Source organism: Meriones unguiculatus, chromosome 5 (assembly GCF_030254825.1).
Source record: "Meriones unguiculatus strain TT.TT164.6M chromosome 5, Bangor_MerUng_6.1, whole genome shotgun sequence".
Lineage (NCBI taxonomy): Eukaryota > Metazoa > Chordata > Mammalia > Rodentia > Muridae > Meriones > Meriones unguiculatus.
Window position 1 is genome coordinate 113,440,834 of NC_083353.1, and position 21,162 is coordinate 113,461,995.

The 21,162-nt window shown below is 39.7% G+C and overlaps 1 protein-coding gene across 2 annotated transcripts; it reads left to right on the forward strand.

The window, feature by feature from the left end:
• The first annotated feature begins 3,237 nt into the window (after window positions 1-3,237).
• Window positions 3,238-20,892, forward strand: LOC110565033 (C-type lectin domain family 6 member A). Of its 2 annotated transcripts, none has more exons than XM_060383364.1 (6): window positions 3,238-3,412; window positions 3,884-3,973; window positions 6,889-6,990; window positions 9,836-9,987; window positions 15,757-15,872; window positions 20,275-20,892. In XM_060383364.1, the coding sequence occupies exons 2-6, from the start codon at window positions 3,901-3,903 to the stop codon at window positions 20,417-20,419; spliced, it is 588 nt and encodes a 195-aa protein (XP_060239347.1). In that variant the 5' UTR covers window positions 3,238-3,412; window positions 3,884-3,900; the 3' UTR covers window positions 20,420-20,892. The 2 variants fall into 2 exon arrangements, with proteins under 2 accessions (XP_060239347.1, XP_060239346.1); XM_060383363.1 differs by having other exon boundaries at window positions 3,238-3,407.
• The last annotated feature ends 270 nt before the right edge of the window (window positions 20,893-21,162 follow it).

Sequence of the window (21,162 nt, forward strand, 5' to 3'; positions counted from 1 at the left end):
TAATGTTACATTTTACTGAAGGACATTCTTCTGTTGGACTTTGTTCTATCACTTCATCATTCTTTATGCCTTCCAGCATAACCTGGAAGCTGAAGGGAGCAGAGACTAGAGTACAGGGTGTTAGTCGTCAAGACAGAAATCAGTGAGGGGAGTGCATTCTGGAGATGGGACAGGAAGCAGCGTATCTCTGCACCGCTTAGGGGATGTTTTCTCTTCCTCAACCATCAATCAACTCTACACTATAGTTTGTGCTTTCTCATCCCTTAGGGGAACTGGAAACACTTGGTGGGCGGTAGTGCGTTGGAGGTAACCACTTCTTCCTTCTCATTTTATGACTTAATAAATCTCAAACAACCACAGGAAAAAAAGGGGGGGACTTAAATCTATCCCATAATTAGTTGTAGCTACCCCTAATGCTGGTTCTTGAAAAGCTTCGTTGAGTTTAATCTACATTTGAGCTTTCTCTGAAGGTCTTTAATTGATCATGGGAGGTTGAACTACGTCTTCATCTCTTTTCCCCTTTGTGAAGGAGTGGGAGTAAGGGTTCCAACTGTCTCACCATAGTTGGTTGGTCCCATTTTGAAACAATCTTGGGGACTGGCAAGAGTCATCTCTTTAGCGCAATGTAAGGCCTGGTTAAAATAAACTGTTATGTGTAAGAAAAGCTTTTCCTTTTATATTTATTGCTCTGGAACTAATTTTTTTTTTTTTGGAATTTAATAAGTTCCCACAAAAATTGCCACAGAAGGATTTCTATGATCAAAAGACTTTTAGAAGTTCTGTGCTAAGAACCAAGTATAGAGTTCATATATGAACATGTTCTGCATCCTAATATCATACTTATCCTGTTGTATACTGCTTCCCTATGAATGTGGACGTGCTGGTAGTAAAAGCAGAGGGAAGGCTCCAGAGAAGAGAGAGTGGTAACAGATTTTATGAAGCTTGCCTCTGCTTTCATACCAATTTTTGCTTCCCTTAACCTACTGAGAGAACTCAAAAAATGTTCCTATCCTAATGAAAGAAGTCACAAAATGTTACTAACCAACTTTTGCCCACTGTAAGTAAGATTTTGTCTTATTGGACCAAGGTCAGTCTTATTAATTGGTCCCTGGCAACAGTTTCAAGCCTAAGGATTATAACTCCTGCCAGAGGAATATGCTCTTTCCTCTTCAATCATATGACAAGTCAGGCCCCACATAAGAGCAATTCACAAATCAATCAGTTTGCTTCAAGGAACACAAAGGCAGAACACAAAATGAAAAATAAAAAGGAAATAAAATGAAGACACGACTATGCCTAAGGGGTTGAAATATTTATTATAGATAAAAGGGAGCACATAGCCAGCAGCATCTGAAATGATCCAGAGTGGACCAGGCCATGGATGGGGATTGCAGGGAGGGCACAGGAACCAGAGGCTAAGAGTCTAGGAGTGAGCCAAGAGATCAGGAGACCAAAAGGACCACATAGCCAAAATGTCTGGGTTACATAGTGAAGAGAAGCTGGGGAAGGGGACATTCCAGTCCCTGGGCTGGAGAGTTAGGTACAAAAGTAAGGGAAAGGAATATATGGATATGTAGGCAAAAATGTGTAAAAGAAAATTAGTTGACACACAGCTTTAGGAATGAATGAACCATGCACTCCTGAATGAAATCCTATGGATGAACATTTTGTGACTTCTTTCATTAGGATAGGAACATTTTTTGAGTTCTCTCAGTCCCTTCCATGATGGTAATGGAAAAGATCCAGACTGCTCTGAAGTCATCAGCTTTGAAGAAAAGGACTTATTTGCCCCAACAGTCTCCACACCTATAGAATCAAGAGATGTGTCACACATGGCATCTGATACGCTGGTCACTATAGTCTAAGGAAGTGTCTATCTAAGAGGCCCAGATTCCAGCAGTCTTATTTGCATATTGACCTACAGCCATCAGTGTGATTGCCACTGTGAGGTCAAGATGATCAATCAGTTATTTGCCTTAGTTACAGCTTGTGTGACAAGAGGGAGTTCAAACTGGAGTTAGTTCTTTCAAGTGTATGGTCAAAATAGTCATAATTCAATACCACTTTCCTCAGATTCAAAAGAGCCATTACATAGCAAAATGCACATCACAATACCATCCCCATTTCACAATACCACTTCTGAATAATGCTCAGTGTCTTGTCTTTTTAGCGTATGTATGTATGTGTATGTACAGGTTCATGTGTGTGCGTTTGCACATATGTGTGAAGGACTGAGGACTGCTAGGACTCCAACCCAGGACAAACAGCTAATTTAGATGCCTACTAACATATCAAAACAGATGTCATCCGCCAGCCTCCCTCCGCATTGCTAGTACCTGTTACAGGACATCCTGGCTTGCATACCTTGCCCCTAAACCTAACTCTCCAGCACAGGGACTGGAATGTCCCCTTCCCCCAGCTTATCTTTGCTATGTAACCCAGACATTTTGGCTATGTGGTCCCTTTGGTCTCCTGATCTCTTGGCTCACTCCTAGACTCTTGGCCTCTGGTTCCTGTGCCCTCCCTGCAACCCCCATCTATGGCCTGGTCCACTCTGCATCATTTCAGATGCTGCTGGCTATGTGCTCCCTTTTATCTATAATAAATATTTCAACCCCTTAGGCACAGTCGTGTCTTCATTTTATTTCCTTTTTATTTTTCATTTGAGAACAATCTCAGGTATAACTCTCGGGAACACCATCCACTTTCTTTGAGGCAGGGTCTCTCATGGTTCTGGAAACATCAATTATGCTGGATTATATAGACAAGAAGCTCCCAGGGACCTGCCTGGCTCTGCTATCTCAGTGCTGGGACTGCAAGCATGGATCATCACACATGACATTTCCAAGTAGGTTCTGAGCATCAGTCTCAGGTCGTCATGCTTACAAGACCACCAACGACTTTACCATCTCCCATTCCTCCATGAACTTCTTATTATTTACTACATTAATTATAATATCTAAGTTTTAGCCATTCAATCAGACTTTTTATTGCTTCCAGAACCCTCTTAGATATCTGAATGAAGTGTTATATGAACTAAATAACCCACATAAGGTTTTGTAAGGAAAACCTAATTTATCTAAAGCTTATAGATAAATTTCTTTTGACATGGAAGAGAGTTCCACATTAGGAACCAAGCAAGCAATGAGAACATTCATGTCAAAGTTGTCATGCACGTTTCTCAACTTCCTCTTTCCTGTGTCTTTAAATCACCGGACGCCAGTCTTCTGTGTGCATCATTGGCCATCCTTGGGACGTTTAACTCGGAACTTGTAGAGGTTGATCGGAGCTCTGGCCTGTTGGAAGGAAGCCAGGTCCCTGATTCGTATCACAGAGAGACAGATCCAAGAAGACTGTGACCCTCTGAAAATAGACCTAAATAATGGTGCAGGAAAGACAGCGTCGAGGTGAGGTGAGCGCCCTGTCTCCCTTCGGAGGAGACGGTGGACGTGTGTGGTGTGATGACGAGTTACCTGGGGTAAAGACACAGAAAAGTGCGCAGGCTGAGGGCATAGAGGAGAGCCAGACAGCACACCTACGGGAATTTGAAGTAAGTGTGATATCTCAGAGCCAGAAGCCCTTGGAAAAATAAGAAGCCAGATACTGAGAGGGAATGTAATAAGATGGGGCATCAATGGAAGAATGTGATACTTAAGAAGAAAGTATAAGGACAAGGGAATTTCAGGTGTCTGAGGGTAAAATTTTTCTAGATTGTGTGTGTGTGCATGTGCGTGTGCTTCAGAGATGACCTGGTCATTTATTCTAGGACTTTGACAGATTTTTACTGCTTTATCTTTATAATTAGTCTGAGTGTTTTGTCTGGTTAGTCATTGCTCTAAGATTTTTGGTCTTGTGGTAAGTATACCTGCTTGCTCTCTCACAGGAAAGGGAGTCTGCTGGATGCTGAGACTCTGGTCAGTTGCTGTGATTTCCATCTTACTCCTCAGCGCCTGTTTCGTTGCGAGCTGTGTGTGTAAGTTCTTCACTGACGCATGTCTCTTCTGGGCACTTTCTTATCTGTTCTGTAGAGACTCCCAGGTGATGCTTTTTCAGTTTGGTTTTGGCTTTTTGAGACAGCGTTTCTCTGTGTAGTCTTGGCTGTCCTGGAACTCTGTGGACCAGGCTGGCCTTGAATTCAGAGATCCACATTCCTCTACCTCCCAAGTGCTGGGACTAAAGGTGTGGGCCACCACACCCAGCTGGGGCTATTTTTTGAGTCCCATTAACTGCTCAGACCTTACATGTACTGCTCTTTTTTGTTGTTGCTGACTTCTATTTCTCATTGTTTTCTTTCCATCTTTTAACCCCTGGGATTTCACCTAGCATTGCTAACACACTATTATTTGTAGATACCATCTGTAACATTGCCTTCCAGCACTGGGTTCACCAGCAATCCCATTCTCTGGTCACAGCATCAAGGAGTGCAACTCCAGTTGATTTTATGTCGGCAGTTTACATTCTTTGATTCATATGGGATTTTTTTTCTCAACACGGGAGGAAAAAGTAACCAAATTAAACAGTGAGGATTGAGGAGATAAAACATTCCTGCCCTGTTTCATCTGCCCACAAAGCCATATCTGAAGTCTATCGTGTGAGAAGCTTTGAGGATGTCCTTTGCGGTCTACAGTCTGCTTCTCTATTTGCTGTGAAGATGGTCACAGTAGTCACTGCACAGTCCAGGAGGGAGTGGGAGTGACTTACATCAAGTGCCTCATGTCTGCCATGAGACATCATTCTCACTAAAGCAGGATCTGCTCTAATTGGCACAGCCAGGTCTAAGAGGGCAGAGTATGGTAGTTAAGGATAGTTACTTTACTAGTCAAGAAGAAACAGAAGTTCAAGATCCAAAACATGAACTAGAAACATTTGCTTAAAACAGTGAAGAAATGTTTTTGTTAACATTGTTTAATATGCACACTCATGAACAAAATGATATTTTTATTATTACTATTTTTATTAATTTTTTAAATTTAAATTTAATTTTTTTCACAATTTATTCATTACATATCCTGATGAACTCCCCTCCCTCAACTCCCTCTAGCCCCACCCTCCCAACCTCTTCCCCCCATCCCCTTCCCCTAGTCCACTGAAAGGGCGAGTTCTCCACTATTGCCATCTGTCCATAGCTTGTTAAGTCTCATCAGGACTGCCTGGATTCTCTTCCCTGGTGGCCTGTCAAAGCCACAACATCAGGAGCGAGCGAGTGATCAAAGAGTAGTCAACTGAGTTCATGATAGAGGCAGCCCCTGATCCCCTCACTCAGAGATCCATATGGAGACTGAGCAGGGGGTCTAGGTCCTCTCCATCCACGGTCCTTTATTGGTGCATCAGTCTCTGCAGAACCCACTGAGCTCAGATCTTTTAGTTTTGTTGGTCTCCTTGTGGGGCTCCTGTCCCCTCCATGTCCCTCTATTCCCACCCCTTTCTTCCTCTGTAAGACTCCCTGCACTCTGAGCAAAGGTTGGCCTTTAGTCTCAGCATCTGTTTCGATCCCCTGTTGGGTGAATCTCTTCAGAGGACCCTCTATCTTAGGCTCCCATCCTGTTTCCTTTCTTCTGCCACTTCTGGTGTCTATCCTGTTTGCCATTCTGAATGAGATTTAAGCAACCCTACATCCAACAGATGTATATATCCAGGATATATAAAAAACTCAATAAATTAGACACCAACAAACCAAACAATCCAATAAAAAATGGGGTGTAGTGCTAAGCAGAGAACTCTCAATAGAGGAATATAGAATGGCAGAGAAACACTTAAAGAAATGCTCAACATCCTTAGTCATCAGGGAAATGCAAATCAAAACAACTCTGAGATTCCATCTTACACCTATCAGAATGGCTAAGATAAAAAACTCAAATGACAAAACATACTAGAGAGGATGTGGAGAAAGGGGAATCCTCACCCACTGCTGGTGGGAATGTAAACTTGTACAACCACTTTGGAAATCAATCTGGCACTTTCTCAGAAAACTGGGAAACTACCCCAAGACACATCTATACCGCTCCTGGGCATATATCCAAAATATGCTCAACTATACAGCAAGGATATTTTCTCAGCCATGTTCACAGCAGCTTTATTTGTAATAGTCAGAATCTGGAAACAACCCAGATGTCCTTCAACTGAGGAATGGATGCAGAAATTGTGGTACATCTATACAATGGAATATTACTCAGCTATTTAAAGAAATCATGGCATTTGCAGGCAAATGGATGGAACTAGAAGAGATCATCCTGAGTGAGATAACCCAGAAACAGAAAGACAGGCATAGTATATACTCACTTATAAGCAGATATCATCATATAATATAGGTTTAGCCATCTACAGACCTAAAGAAGGTAAACAACAAGGAGGACCTGAGGGAGGATGCTTAAATCTCATTCAGAATGACTGAATGATAATCTTAAAAAACAATTTTTGTTTATCCTTTAAAACTTTCATGCTTAAATACAATGTATCTTGATCATATCTACCCCAGATGTTTAAAGGACTCCTACCTGCAACCAGGAATGGTTAGGATATAGTAACATAGCCATTATTCTTGCCTAGAAGTTGCTCAAACAAATGAAGTCAGACATTGGTGTGTCAACAGATAATCACGAAGAACCTGTGGCAGATCCCTGATGCAGGGGATTGTTATTAATTGATATAGAGGATGAAATGTTTGTCCCAGAAAATAAAACAGATGTTATAGTGGGGGGGAGCAAATGTGGAGCTGTAGAAATCAGTGATGTAAGTGAATACAGGGAAGCAATACTTTAGTCTGGGCTTCAGTGGGTTTGCCTGGAGAAGTGGGGGAGGTGGAGAGGAAGTGCTCTGGCCTGGCCCACATAGAGGACATGAGGCTGCAGGGCTGGCTCTGATGATGCTCATTCCCTTCTTTCTTCACAGTGACTTACCAGTTTACGACGGACAACCCCAATAGAAGACTGTTTGAACTCCATACATATCATTCCAGTATCAGCTGCTTCAGTGAAGGGACCATGGTGTCAGGTGAAGATTCTCAGTATTTCCCTTGACTTGGGAGAAAGGCGGGGGTGTGGTGATTCAACTTGGAAACCATCAAGCTTTCTCTAAGCTTACATAGTCAGTTCGGGTTCTGGTTATTTCTATGAAATGATTCAATTCAGTTCCCAGGCATCTTGATTTTGGGAAACACTGTGAGCACACAACACACAGTCTGTCACTTAAACTCCGGAAATCATTCATAAAGATTCTCGTGAGTTTTACATTCATTGTGTAAAATTCTTTTCACCATTTACGTTTCTCAATTAATACTATCCATCCCTATTCCAAGTATCAGCTTTATTACTGGGGAAACTGAGCCTGCCCTTGTCCAGAATGCATAAATGGTAAAGTCATGCCCAGAGAGTTAAGTTGAGTATCATCTCTGCCTTACCTCTGTGTGATGCTAAAGACAGTTAGGCCCTTGTCTGTAGTTTTCCTTACGGACTTAATACTTACACATGAAAAGAATGCCGTCTAGACATCTGTCGGAGTCCTAATCCAAGAACTCATTCACTCACCATGCTACTTTCGTGGAGAAATTCTTGAGAAATGAAGACAGAGCAAAAGCTCCTCCTACATCTAGGAGATGTTGGGTTTCCTCCTTTTCCCCTTTTAGTTACTGGTGAGGATGTGTTGCCTAGCAATGCGACAGTGTTGTCAGCTCGCTCTAAGCATGCTTTTCTTAACTCGTTGAGTTCTTTGGGTCAAACAACTATGGAGCTGATTTTTCCCCCAGCGAAACATAATTTCGCAAAGATAGTCTTACTCCTATTTTTTGGAGATACTTATACAATAATAGCTCATATATCAAATTTAAGACAGAGTTTGACATATAGTCCAAGAAGTGTTCGACTCCTTGGGAAGTCTAAACTAGCTTGTATTCCCAATCCTCCTGGTTCAGCCTCTTGAGTGCTGGGATTACAGATGTGCAGGACCTCACCAGGTTACAACTGCAGTGTTAAAGAGTATCTTCCTGGAGAGGAAAAATGCTCCCTTTGCCTTCAGGAGGCCCTGAAATGAGACAGAAATGGATTTTAATTAAATTAACTTTGTATCCATCCATAAACACAATTCTTAAGTGTATCCAGCTTAAAATTACGGCCAAGCACACTGTTTGGCAAAGTTAATTCTATATGTAGATAAGTTTATGTGATGAAATTACTTTATACAATACCATATGAGAAAATAAAAATAATGGACATTTTGACAATACTCTTGAATTAATACAATAAAAAACTTTCAGTAAAAAACATTTTTATTTTGTCATTCGTGGTGATGCATTAAATTCTCTAATTCCAGCACTTGGGAGGTAGAGGCAGAAAATTTTCTTCAGATCTGCATTCAGTCTGGTCTACCTAGAGAGTTCTAAAGCTACACAGTGAGATTCTGCTTCAAAAAAAAAAATAGTTAGCTGGGTATAGTAGTCTGGGCTGGCACCTGTGGTCTCTTAGAGTATGTAGAACATCCATTCAGCCCCTTCTCTCTTTTTCAGCCTTCAATGAAAATTCAGCTGTTATTCTAATGCAGTCTTCTTTTATATGTCACTTGGGCTTTTCCCCTTGCAGCTTTTCATATTTTTCTGTGTTCTGTATGTATACTATTTTGATTATTGTGTGTTGTGGAACTATCTTTTCTGGTCCAGTCTATTTGGTGTTCTGTATGCTTCTTGTACCTTGATAGTCATCTCTTTCTTTAGGTTGGAGAAATTTTCTTCTGTAATTTGCTGAAAATATTTCCTGTGCATTTGATTTGTTTCTTTTTCCTTCCTCAATTTTTATAGATACGGTCTTTTTATAGATAGGATCTCAGATTTCCTGGATGTTTTTAGATTAATATTTTTTTGGCTGGGGTATCCATTTCTTCTATCTTATCTTCAATGACTGAGATTCTCTCTTCCATGTCTTGTACTCTGTTATTGAGGCTTGTCTCTGAGCTCTTGTTTGACTTCCTCAATTGTATCTCTGGGTTTTACTTAGCGATTATATTTTTACTTCCACGTCATGAATTATTTTCTTTATTTTATTCCACCATTACAGACTTCAAATGCAATGGTATTTTGTAGGTGATTTTGGTCTCATATTGCTTCATTTGGGTATTTAAAAAAATCTTACTGGTCTTTTGCTTGTATGTAATGGTTTCCATTTTTTATGGGCTTTGTTTCTTTCTGTGTCTCTGTGTGTATCTCTGTGTGTTTTTAGTGCTTTACTTTTATTTTAAATTATATCCTTTAAAAATTTGTCTGTCTTCTAAAGAAAGATTGACAGAAGGTATATATTTGGATGTGTGGAGAGGTGACAAGGGTCTTGGAGAAATGGGAAAGAAGAAGCCATAATTAGAATATTTTGTGTAAAAAATATTTTTAATTTAAAATAAAATCCAAAAAATAAAATTAGCTCATAAAGATGAGAAAAATGTCTATTTTGATCACAATTAAATAACAGTTAAAAAGCATACTTTATCTTCTTTAGTTCATTCCTACTCAGGGAAGGTGTTAAGAAGTTTCGATGCTCGAGTCAGAGCATAAGCCCATACTCTGCATCCTTAATAATCCACAAATGATGGTTATGATTCTTGAATGTTTGATATTCCATAAAAATTAGTAAGAAGCAACATTTCTGGCGCAGTTATTCTGAGCTAAATACTGTATAAAATGCTTCAGAGATATTATGTGATTAAATAACCCATGAAGTCAGCGCTGCTCTCAATATCAGCTCCCGGGCTGCGAATTATACACTCAGAGAACAGTACATGCTGTGGTTATAATGAGAAAGGGCCCGGAGTAGGGTAGCACATGCCTCCTTCACCTTATTTGCCTCATCTCGCGTCACAGAAAAAATGTGGGGATGCTGCCCAAATCACTGGAAGCCATTTGGCTCCAGCTGCTACCTCATTTCCACCAAGGAGAACTTCTGGAGCATCAGTGAGCAGAACTGCGTTGAGATGGGAGCCCATTTGGTGGTGATCAATACTGAAGCTGAGCAGGTAGCTCTTTCTCATTTTTCATTAAGCCCTTTTCTCTGCTCCTTGAACAGACTGTCCACTTCCTAATCCACAAAGGCTCTGGCAATCACACCTTTACTTCCTGGTTTTTATGAGTTTGATTACTTTAGAGTCTTCATGTAAGTGGAATCATGTATTATTATTATTATTACTTGTGTGTGTGTATGTGTGTGCATGTGTGTATTTTTCTCTGGCTGATTTCATTTGGCACAATACCCTCAAGGTTCATCCATGTTGTAATATGTGACTTTTTCCAATTTTAAGTTGGATTTATTCCATTATATGTTTATGTATATTGTTTTATATGATATTTTAGCATCTTAAGGTGTAACTGACAAAAAAAAAGTATATATTTCCAGTGTATAATGTGATTGTTTGCTATAGGTATACATTGTCAACCGAGTACTACAATGAAATTAATGCTCAAACCCAATACACGCATGTATGTATGTGTGAGAAAACACTCAAAATACCACCGTCTTTCCATTCAGTGAGTGGTTTTCATGCAGATTGCTTCCATTCTATGGCTGTTATGAATAGTGCAATGAATCTACTTGTGTAAATATCTTCTTTAATCCTAATTTTAAAAAAAGGTATTTCACACTCAAGAAGGCAGAAGCAGGTGGATCTCTGTGAGTTCAAAGCCAACCTGGTCTACAAAGCAAGTCTAGGATGGCCAAGGCTACACAGAGAAACCCTGTCTCAAAAAAACACAAAACAACAAAACAGCACTTCATAATTTCATTCTTCTAGAATCTTCTTTGATCAAAGTTTCCTGCATCATTTTCTCTTATCCTCTTTCTTTCCCTCTGAATTCCCTCTTCTTTCCAAATCTCCCTCTCTACTTTGTGTGTGTGTGTGTGTATGTGTGTGTGTGTGTGTGTGTGTGTGTGTGTGTATGTGAGACACTCATATTTCAATAACCCCATGAGCATGGGTGAGCATCTACTTGCTTGAGTGAGGTCAATGCCCCATCGGCAAAAGCTCTGAGAAATATCACTCCCTTTCTACTGCCGACTGCTCACTGCCCCTGGCTCCTCAGGGAGGGATGCGGTCTTGCCAGCCCCTCTCACATCCATGATGGAATGTTGGTGGTCCCAGTCTTGAGCATGTCTTTCACAGGTAGCCATTGCTGTTTTAACAGCATCCCTTTTCCTCTGTGATACCCACTGAGGTTGGGGTGGTGTAGATGTCCCATTGAAGAGCATTGACTTGTTATGAATCTCTACGTGAACTGTCACCTGCTGTAAATGGAAGCTTTTCTGAAGGCTCTGTGGCCTTCCTGATCAATATCTTATAAGGAGGTATCTCAGACCAAACACTGGGATTTTAATGATCACTTTATTTAATTCACATTGGTTAATAACTTCTTGAGCAGCTATATCCATAGAGGATAACTCCCTTCAAACTCCATTTTTTTCAGATTTACTTATTTATTATATATACAATGTTTTTATATGTGCAATGTATATATCCAACATACACCTGAAGAGGACACCAGATCTAATTATAGCCATGGTTATGAGACACTATGTGGTTCCTGGGAATTGAACTCAGAACCTCTGAAAGAGCAGCCAGTACATTTAACCTCTGAGCCATCTCTCCCATGCTCCATTATTTAATTTTAATTTTATTTTTTATTAATTACAGTTTACAGGTTGGGAAAGGCGCTTCACCAACCCTATATCTGACAGAGCGCTAATATCCAGAATATATAAAGAAGTTAAGAAATTAAACAGCAACAAATAAAGTAACCCAATTTAAAAATGGGGTACAAAACTGAACAGAGAACTCTCAATAGAGGAATATAGAATGGCAGAGAAACACTTAAAGAAATGTTCAACATCCTTAGTCATCAGGGAAATGCAAATCAAAACAAGCCAAACTCCATTTTGAAAATTGTATTTTTAATTGGCTTACAAAACAGTAGGTTTTCACATTGACTTTTTCACACATCCTAAGTTTTGGCTAAAACCTCCCCCCATCCATTCAGTTCCCTCATCACCCACCACACTCCCACCCAATTCCCAGTATCCACTCCATCTATTTTCATAGCATCTTGGTTCTACCATCCCTTCTTGGGCTGAGACTAACTAGTAACTTTTCCCACGCTGTTAATTTATCTGCACAATTCACAATTTCATTTTCTTTACAATTCCATGGTGTACCTGTCTCCCATTTTCATCTTTCATTTTCAGTTGGCGGACATCTAGACTGATCCCATTTCCTAGCTACTGTGCATAGAGCAGCAATGAACACGGATGAGTAAACACCTCTGTAGCAGAGTCCTTTGGGTGTGTGCCCAGGAGTGATATAGTGACAATTCCCACGTGGAATTTCTGGTTTTCATTTCTGTGGTGGTTGCACCAGTTTATACTGCCACCAACAAGAACAAGTATTTCTCTTTCCCTGTATCCTTGTCAGTATTTGTTGTCATTTGTTTTCTTGTGACTGCTACTCTGACTGGGGTGATTCTGAAACCAAAACAAGTTCTAATTTGCATTTCCCTGATGAATAATGATGCCAAACACTTTTAATCAGATAATTTCTCATGTGAGTTCACCGCTGCATTCCAACCCTTTCCTAAACCTGATTCCCTGTGTAGAATATCTTTTAACATTCCTGTTGGCCATTTGTAGATTTTCTTTGGAAAAAAAATGTCAGCTCAACATTACCATTCCCCACACTTTTTTTAATTTAATTTTTTTATTTTTGTATTAATCACAGCATTCCCCACACTTTTTAATTGTATTATTTCTTTTGCTCTTGTTGGTTTATAGGTATTTTTAAATATATCTTGGATATTAGTCTCTTATCAGATATATGGCTTTCAAAAATCTTCTTTAATACAATTGGTTGCTTTTTTTTAATTTGCTGTTTTTGTTGTTGTTGTTGTGTTTTGTTTTATTTTTTGCTTTTCAAAAGCTTTTTAGTTTAGTTTGGTATATTCCTTTGTCTATTTTTATTTTGTTGCCTGTTCTTTTGTTATCATATCCCAGAATGCATTGCTAATTCCAATGCAATGATGCTTTTACCTTAGGTTTTCTTCCAAGAGTTTACAATTTTGCACCATTCATTTAGGTCCTTTAAGTGCTTTGAATTAACTTTTGCATGAAGTATAAGGGAAGGGAACTAACTTCGTTCTTTTCCCACAACATTTATTCCCAACTCATTTTAAAAAGAGTTTGTTCTTTTTTCATCATGTAATCTTGGCACTTGATCAGAGACCACATGGGTATACATATGAGTTAATTTACCTACTCTTCATATGAGTTGACTTATGCACTCTTCAAGAAAATGGAATGTCTCTCTACTTACTAGCATAATCTCTGATTTTCTTATTTAGTGACTTCAGATTTCAGAATACATTGTTTTGCTTCCTGAGTGAGTTGGCTGTCCCCTGGGTTAAGCTTATTCTTACATAGCTTATTCTTTTTGATTCTATTGTAAAGAGCTGTCCTCTCACTTGCTTTTCAGATTTTTTTTGTTACTGTGAAGAAATGGTGTTGATTTTTGTATGTTGATTTTGTATCCTGCAACCTTGTTGAAAACCACTGGTGTATCTCCAGACAGAGTCCAAAATCCTGAGAACCAGGGGCATCAGAAGGCAGATAGGCAGGAAGCAAAATAAGATGAACTCCTCTCTCCTTTGACTCTGTTCTAGTCAGGCCCTCAAATGTTTGGATGATGTCTACCCACATGGATAAGGGCAAGTTATTTTACTGAGATCTCAGATCCTGTAGCCAGTTATATCTGAGAACATGTTACAGATATACTCGGAAATGGTATTTTAATCTGGGCATCCTTGGCTCTGTCAGGTAAAGACATAGAATCCAATATATTAACATTTAAACACTTAACATTTTATTTTATTTTTTTTGTTTTTTGTTTTATTTTTTTTATTTTTGTATCAGTTACATTTTATTAACTCTGTATCCCAGCCATGTCCCGATCCCTCATTCCCTCCCAGTCCCTCCCTCCCTCCCTAATCTCCACCGTGCCCCTTTCCAAGTCCACTGATAGGGGGGACCTCCTCCCCATTCATCTGATCCTGTTTTATCAGGTATCTTCAGGACTGGCTGCAAAGCCCTCCTCTGTGGCCTAAAAGGACTGCTCCTCCCTTCGGGGGTGGGGAGACCAAAGAGCCAGTCATTGAGTTCCTGTTAGAAATAGTCCTTGTTCCCCTCACTTTGGGAAACCAATTGGTTATTGAGCTACCACAGGCTACATCTGAGTGGAGGTTCTAGGTTATATCCATACATGGTCCTTGGTTGAATGTCAGTCTCAGAAAAGACCCTGTGCCCAGATATATTTGGTCCTTGTGGAGCTCCTATCCTTTCCCCATCAGACTAACTCCCCTTCTTTCTTATGATTCCCTGTACTCTGCCAAAGGTTTGGTCATGAGTCTTTGCTTTGAAAACACTGCTAGTTAGAGTCTTTCAGATGCGCTCAGTAGACTCCTGTCATACGTTCAATGCACATCCCATCTGTCTTTTTAAACGAGGATTGATCATCTTACCCCATGTCCGCTCAATTGATTATCTTTTTTAGGTGTATAGATTTCATTATGTTTATCATATCTTATAGGTCTATATAAGTGAGTATATCCCATGTTTGTCTTTCTCCTTCTGGGATATTTCACTCAGAATGATCTTTTCTAGATCCCACCATTTGCCTGCAAATTTCATGATTTCCTCCTTTTTGATTGCTGAGTAGTATTCCATTGTATAAAAATACCACAATTTCTGTACCCATTCCACCGTTGATGGATATCTGGGTTGTTTCCAGGTTCTGGCTATTACAAATAGAGCTGCTATAAACATGGTTGAGCAAGTGTCCTTTTTGTGTACTTGAACAAACTTTGGGTATATACCTAGCAGTGGTATAGCTGGGTCTGGAGGAAGCACTATTCCTATTTGTCTTAGAAAGTGCCAGATAGCTTTCCAGAGTGGTTGTACCAGTTTACATTCCCACCAGCAGTGGAGGAGGGTTCCCCTTTCTCCACAACCTCTCCAGCATGTGTTATTGCTTGAGTTTTTCATCTTGGCCATTCTGATGGGTGTAAGGTGATATCTCAGGGTCGTTTTGATTTGCATTTCCCTGATGGCTAATGAGGATGAGCATTTCTTTAAGTGTTTTTCTGCCATTCAATATTCATCTGTCGAGAATTCTCTGTTTAGCTCTGTTCCCCATTTTTTAATTGGATTACTTGTCTTTTTTACTTTTTTACTTGCTTTTCAGCTTCTTTAGTTCTTTGTATATACTGGATATTAGTCCTCTGTCAGATAAAGGGTTAGTGAAGATTCTTTCCCAATCTGTAGGCAGTCGTTTTGTTTTGATGACGGTATCCTTTGCTTTACAGAAACTTTTCAGTTTCATGAGGTCCCATTTATTGATTGTTGCTCTTAGAGCCTGTGCTGTTGGTGTTCTGTTCAGGAAGTTGTCTCCTGTGCCAATGAGTTCTAGGCTGTACACTTAACATTTTAGAAGAGATTAAAAGTAGAAAAAATAACCTAATGAAATTAGAGATGATCCTTTTAATTGGTGGAAATGAATAATGAAGGTTCATAGGTTAGGGTCTTCTGGCTTTGCAAGAAATGTTGATATTTTTGGTTCCTGTGCTATTGATTCAAATGACCATTCCTTTCACTTATGTTTTCTTCTATTTCATATGGCTGTGAAGTCTGTAAAGAATGCTCACTTTGTTCAACATGAAAATTCCAAGTTGTTAACTCCCTTTTATTCCTACAGACTTTCATTACCCAACAGCTGAATGAGTCACTTTCTTACTTTCTGGGGCTTTCTGATCCACAAGGTAACGGCAAATGGCAATGGACTGATAATACTCCTCTCAGTCAAACTGTCAGGTAAGTGCAATCCTAGATTAATGAACCATTGGGATTATTTACATTGAAAAGTTATGGAAAATTTGCTAGATGTGACTATTTTTTTATGTTTAACTCTATTTATTTATTTGTCTTTTCTTTTTAATTCTTTATTAATTACACTTTATTCACTTTGTATCCCCCCGTGCTTCCCTCCCTCCTCCCATCACACTCCCTCCCTTCTTACCCCCTCTGCATGTATGCCCCTCCCCAAGTCCACTGATAGGGGAGGTCTTCTTTTCTTTCCTTCTGATCCTAGTCAGTTAGGTCTCATCAGGAGTGGCTGCATTGTCTTCTTCTGTGGCCTGGTAATGTTGCTCCCCCCTCAGGGGGATGTAATTAAAGAGCAAGCCAATCAGTTCATGTCAGAGATAGTCCCTGTTCCTATTACAATGGAACCCACTTGGATACTGAACTGCTATTGGCTACATCTGTGCAGGGGTCTTAGGTTATCTCCATGCATGGTCCTTGGTTGGAGTATCTGTCTCAGGAAAGACCCCATGCTCAGATTTTTTGGTTCTGTTGCTCTCCTTGTGGAGTTCCTGTCCTCTCCAGATCTTACTGTTTCCCACTTCTTTCCTAAGATTCCCTGCACTCTGCCCAAAGGTTGCCCATAAGTCTCAGCATCTGCATTGATAGTCTGCAGGGCAGAGCCTTTCAGAGGTCCTCTGTGTCAGGCTCCTGACTTGTTCCCTCTTTTCTCCTTCTTCTGATGTTCATCTGTTTACCTTTCTGATAGGGATTGAGCATTTTAGCCAGAGTCCTCCCTCTATATTAGTTTCTTTAGGTGTACAGATTTTAGTAGGTTTATCCTACATTATATGTCTATATGAGTGAGTATATACCATGTGCATCTTTCTGCTTCTAGGATAGCTCACTAAGGATGATCTTTTCCAGATCTTACCATTTACCTGCAAATTTCATGATTTCTTTGTTTTTTTTATTGCTGAGTAATATTCCATTGTGTAGATGTACCACACTTTCTGTATCCATTCCTCCACTGAGGGGCATCTGGGCTGTTTCCAGTTTCTGGCTATTACAAATAAAGCTGCTACAGACATGGTTGAGCTAATGTCCTTTTTGTGTACTTGAGCCTCTTTCAGGTATATGCCCAGGAGTGGTATAGCTGGATCCTGAGGAAGCGCTATTCCTAGTTGTCTGAGAAAGCGCCAGATTACTTTCCAGAGTGGTTGTACCAGTTTACATTCCCACCAGCAGTGGAGGAGGGTTCCCCTTTCTCCACAACTTCTCCAGCATGAGTTATCACTTGAGTTTTTATCTTAGCCATTCTGATGGGTATAAGGTGAAATCTTAGGGTCATTTTGATTTGCATTTCCCTTATGACTAATGACTTTGAACATTTCTTTAAGTGTTTCTCTGCCATTCGATATTCCTCTATTGAGAAGTCTCTGTTTAGCTCTGCAACCCTCTATCTGACAGAGGACTAATTTCCAGTATGTATAAAGAACTCAAGAAGTTAAACAGCAACAAATCAAGTAATCTAATTAAAAAATGGAGTGACTATTATTTTTAATTATTACATGAGATTAAGTTCTCACTGAATACATGCATAACCTAAAGTTTCACAAAACTTTCTCTTTTAGAACTCACTTTACATATAAAATATTGGATAATGACTTCCTCAAGATTAATAGACCAATAAGATGAAAAACTGCATGAACCCAGTCTACCTGACTCTAAAGATGGTGTTCTCAGCCATTAGATTTTTTTCTGCCTTTAAACACAAGTACAGACTAAATTAATTTAATAATCTCATAATTTAAAATGACTAAATCAGAATTGTGACAAATATATCAGAATAATCACATAACAATACATTTTTATCTTAAGTGAATTTATTGATATATTGTCTTGTTTTATCCTCATATAATCTTGTGATTTACTTTGAAACTATTATTAATTTTGTTTCTATTTTATTATGATTTTCATTGTTATGTATAAATTTTTATACATAATGTCAAAAGACATTAAATTTCTTAATCAGGGCCAAAATGAATAAGAACTTAAACAAGTATTTTATTTATTTTATGTCTGTTTCCCCTTTTATTAAACATAGATTTTTTTCTTAAATAATATAATCTGAGGAGTAGTTTTCCCTACTTCTCCCAGTTCTTCCACACAGCCTCTTATACTCCCTTTTTTTTGCGCTCATTGGAAAAGAACAGGTTTTTAGGTGATAACAACAAAACATAACAAAATAAAATAAGGTAAACCAAAAACCATCACATAGAAGTTGGATAAGACAAACCAACAGAAAAATAAAAGAGCCCCAAGAGAAAGCACAAGAATCAGAAACCTACTCATTTACACATTCATAACTAAATTTTATAAAAGTACTAAACTAAAAACTGAAAGTACTAAACTAAAAACTAAAAGTACTAAACTAAAAGGACACCAGTGTAGACCCTGTGAATGCTGCTTCAGTCTCTGTGAGTTCATAGGAGCTTTGCTCATGTTGATTTAGAGAGCCTTGTTCTCCTAGTGTCCTTTGTCCCCTCTGTCTCCCTCATCCCTTCGGCCTTCTCTTCCACACAGGGTTCCCTGAGCTCTGAGGGGAGGAATTTGATGGCGATGTCTTGTTTAGTTAGAGCTGTATGGTACAAGGTCTATCTGTGTGTAATGTTTTGCTGTGGGTCTTCCTATCTGCTGCAGGAGGAGCCTCTCTGATGATGGCTGAATAAAACACTGACCTACGTGTACGCAGAATACCATTAGGAGTCATTTTATTGTTACACATTTTTTTTAGACCACTTGGTTTTGTGTTTACCCTACCAAATACTACTAGAATTTGGTTTTTCCTACCCCCAACCTATATCCCCTTCTGTAGTCTTCAGATGAGAGGGATAATTCACATTCATAATTAGGAAGCTGACGTAAAGAGGCAATCTCTATAAATGCCAAAAAGAAAATATTTACATCATTGTCAAGGAGTTGTAAAAATAAGAAAGTAAATATATGTTTTTAGGGTAAAGATTAAAGTATACCACACCAGAAAAAAAAATGCAGTGCTGCCTGTATTTGGCATTTTAGAAATGGGTTGTGGGAGAAAGTGGAGAAAATGCTGGAATGTTCTCTCATTCAGTCTTATTTTTTGTTGTTTTTTAATTTGTTATAATTTATTCACTTTATATCTTGATTGTGGCTCCCTCCCTCCTCTCCTCTTGGTCTCCCCCTCCCCCTATGAACACAGAAAGGGAGAATCCTCTTCCCCTACTATCTGACCCTAACCTATCATCCTCTTCTTCTGTGGCCTAGCAAGGCATCCTCTCCAAGGGGAAATGATCTAAGATCTGGCAACTAAGTCCATGTCAGAGATAACCCCGGCTCCCCTTACTAGGGAATGGAGACTGAGCTGCCATGGTACATCTGAGCAGGAGGTTTGGTTCTTCTCTATGCATGGTCCCTGGTTGGTGCATCAATTTCTGCAGCTCCTCTCCACCCAGGCCCAGATGTGTTGGCTTTATTGATCTTCTTGGGGAGCGCTGTTTCTTCTGGGTCCTTCTATCTCCTCACTCTTTCATAAGACTCCCTGCACTCTGCCCAAAGTATGACTGTGAGTCTGAGCATCTGCTTCAATCCCCTGCTGGATGGAATCTTTCAAAGGACATCTATGGACGGCTCTTGTCCTGTTCCCTCTCTTCAACCACATCTGGTGTTTATTCTACCTGGCCTTCTGAATGAGAATTAAGCATCCTTCTTAGGGTCCTCCTTGTTACTTAACTTCTTCAGGTCTGTGGATTGTAGTGTGGTTATTCTGTATTCTGTGGCTAATATCTGCCTATAAGTGAGTATATACCATGCATGACTTTCTGGTTCTGGGTTACCTCACTCAGGATGATCTTTTCTAGTTCCATCGATTTGTCTGCAAATATCACAGTTTTCTTGTTTTTAATAGCTGCGTAGTATTCCATTGTGTAGCTGTCCCACAATTTCTTTATCAGTTTTTTGGTTGAGGAACATCTAGGTTGTTTCCAGATTCTGCCTATTACAAATAAAGCTGCTATGAACATGGTTGAGCAAATGTCCTTGTTGTGTAGTGGAGCGTCTTTTGGAGATATGCCCAGTAGTGGTATATCTGGGTCTTAGGATCCCGTCTTACACCCATCAGAATGGCTAAGATTAAAAAAAAAACTCACGTGACAGCACATTCTGAGGAGGCTGTGGAGAAAGTAGAACTCTCCTCTGTTGCTGGTGGGAGTGCAATCTTGTCCAACCACTTTGGAAATCAATCTGACACTTTCTCAGAAAATTGGGAATAGCGCTACCCCAAGATCCAGATATACCATTCAACATTAAATTTCACTTTTCAAGCAACCTGCCCTGCACTCACAGAGGAGTTATTTGTGACTTTTGTTTCCTGTAGGTTCTGGCACCCAAATGAGCCCAATTCTCCTGCAGAGCGATGTGCTTCGATAGTTTTCTGGAATCCTGCGAAATGGGCTTGGAACGATGTTTTGTGTGATACTAAACGGCGTTCAATATGTGAAATGAAGAAGATTTATCTATGAGTGGCATTTTATTCATTTATACCTTTAAAGTCCAGGCCCACCAAGAAACCATGTCTTCTTGGCATGTGCGTGTGACTGTAGCCATTCTCTCTCTAGATGCTCCTTTTCCCTGAAGACAGAGTGTGTCCTTTCTCTCTGTGATGGCTAGAGTTTTGCCAGCTTGGCACAAACTAGAGCCACCTGGGAAGGAGGATCCCCAGCTAAGGAATTGCCTCCACCAGACTGGCTTGTCAGCAAGTCTGTGGGGCATTTTCTTGATTAATGATTGTCGTAAGACGATCCGGTGGGCACCTGGGCAGGTGGTCATGGGTTGTGTAAGAAAGCAAGCTGTGAAAGCCATGGAGAAGAAGCCGGTAGGCATCATGCCTCCATCTCTGCCCTCGGGTTCCTGCCCCAGGTTCTTGCCCCTGTCTTCTTTCTATGACAAACTGCTATTAGTTGAAAGTATAATACGAAATAAACGGTTCCTCCAAGTTGCAGTATTTTATTTCATAGCAAAGGAGGAGCAGACAAGGACACCCTCTTTGTTCTGTTCTTTCACTCGTCATTCATAGGTTTCCTCTTTTCTTCATACTTCCACAATCTCTTTCCAGATCATGCTATTTGAGCTTTTAGAAGACTTAAAATACAGTATTCTTTTAAAACCACTTTATTCACAAAATGCTATAGAAAACTCTCATGGTAAAGATTGTGGCTACGGCTAAAACCACAATCATCCAGGGATCTGACAAAATCTCAAATCT

Coding starts and splice junctions, on each gene's coding strand:
- LOC110565033 (XM_060383363.1), top strand. CDS start 3,383: ATGGTGCAGGAAAGACAGCGTCGAG. Junction 9,988..15,756: donor TCAATACTGAAGCTGAGCAG/GTAGCTCTTTCT, acceptor TTATTCCTACAG/ACTTTCATTACCCAACAGCT. Junction 15,873..20,274: donor CCTCTCAGTCAAACTGTCAG/GTAAGTGCAATC, acceptor TGTTTCCTGTAG/GTTCTGGCACCCAAATGAGC.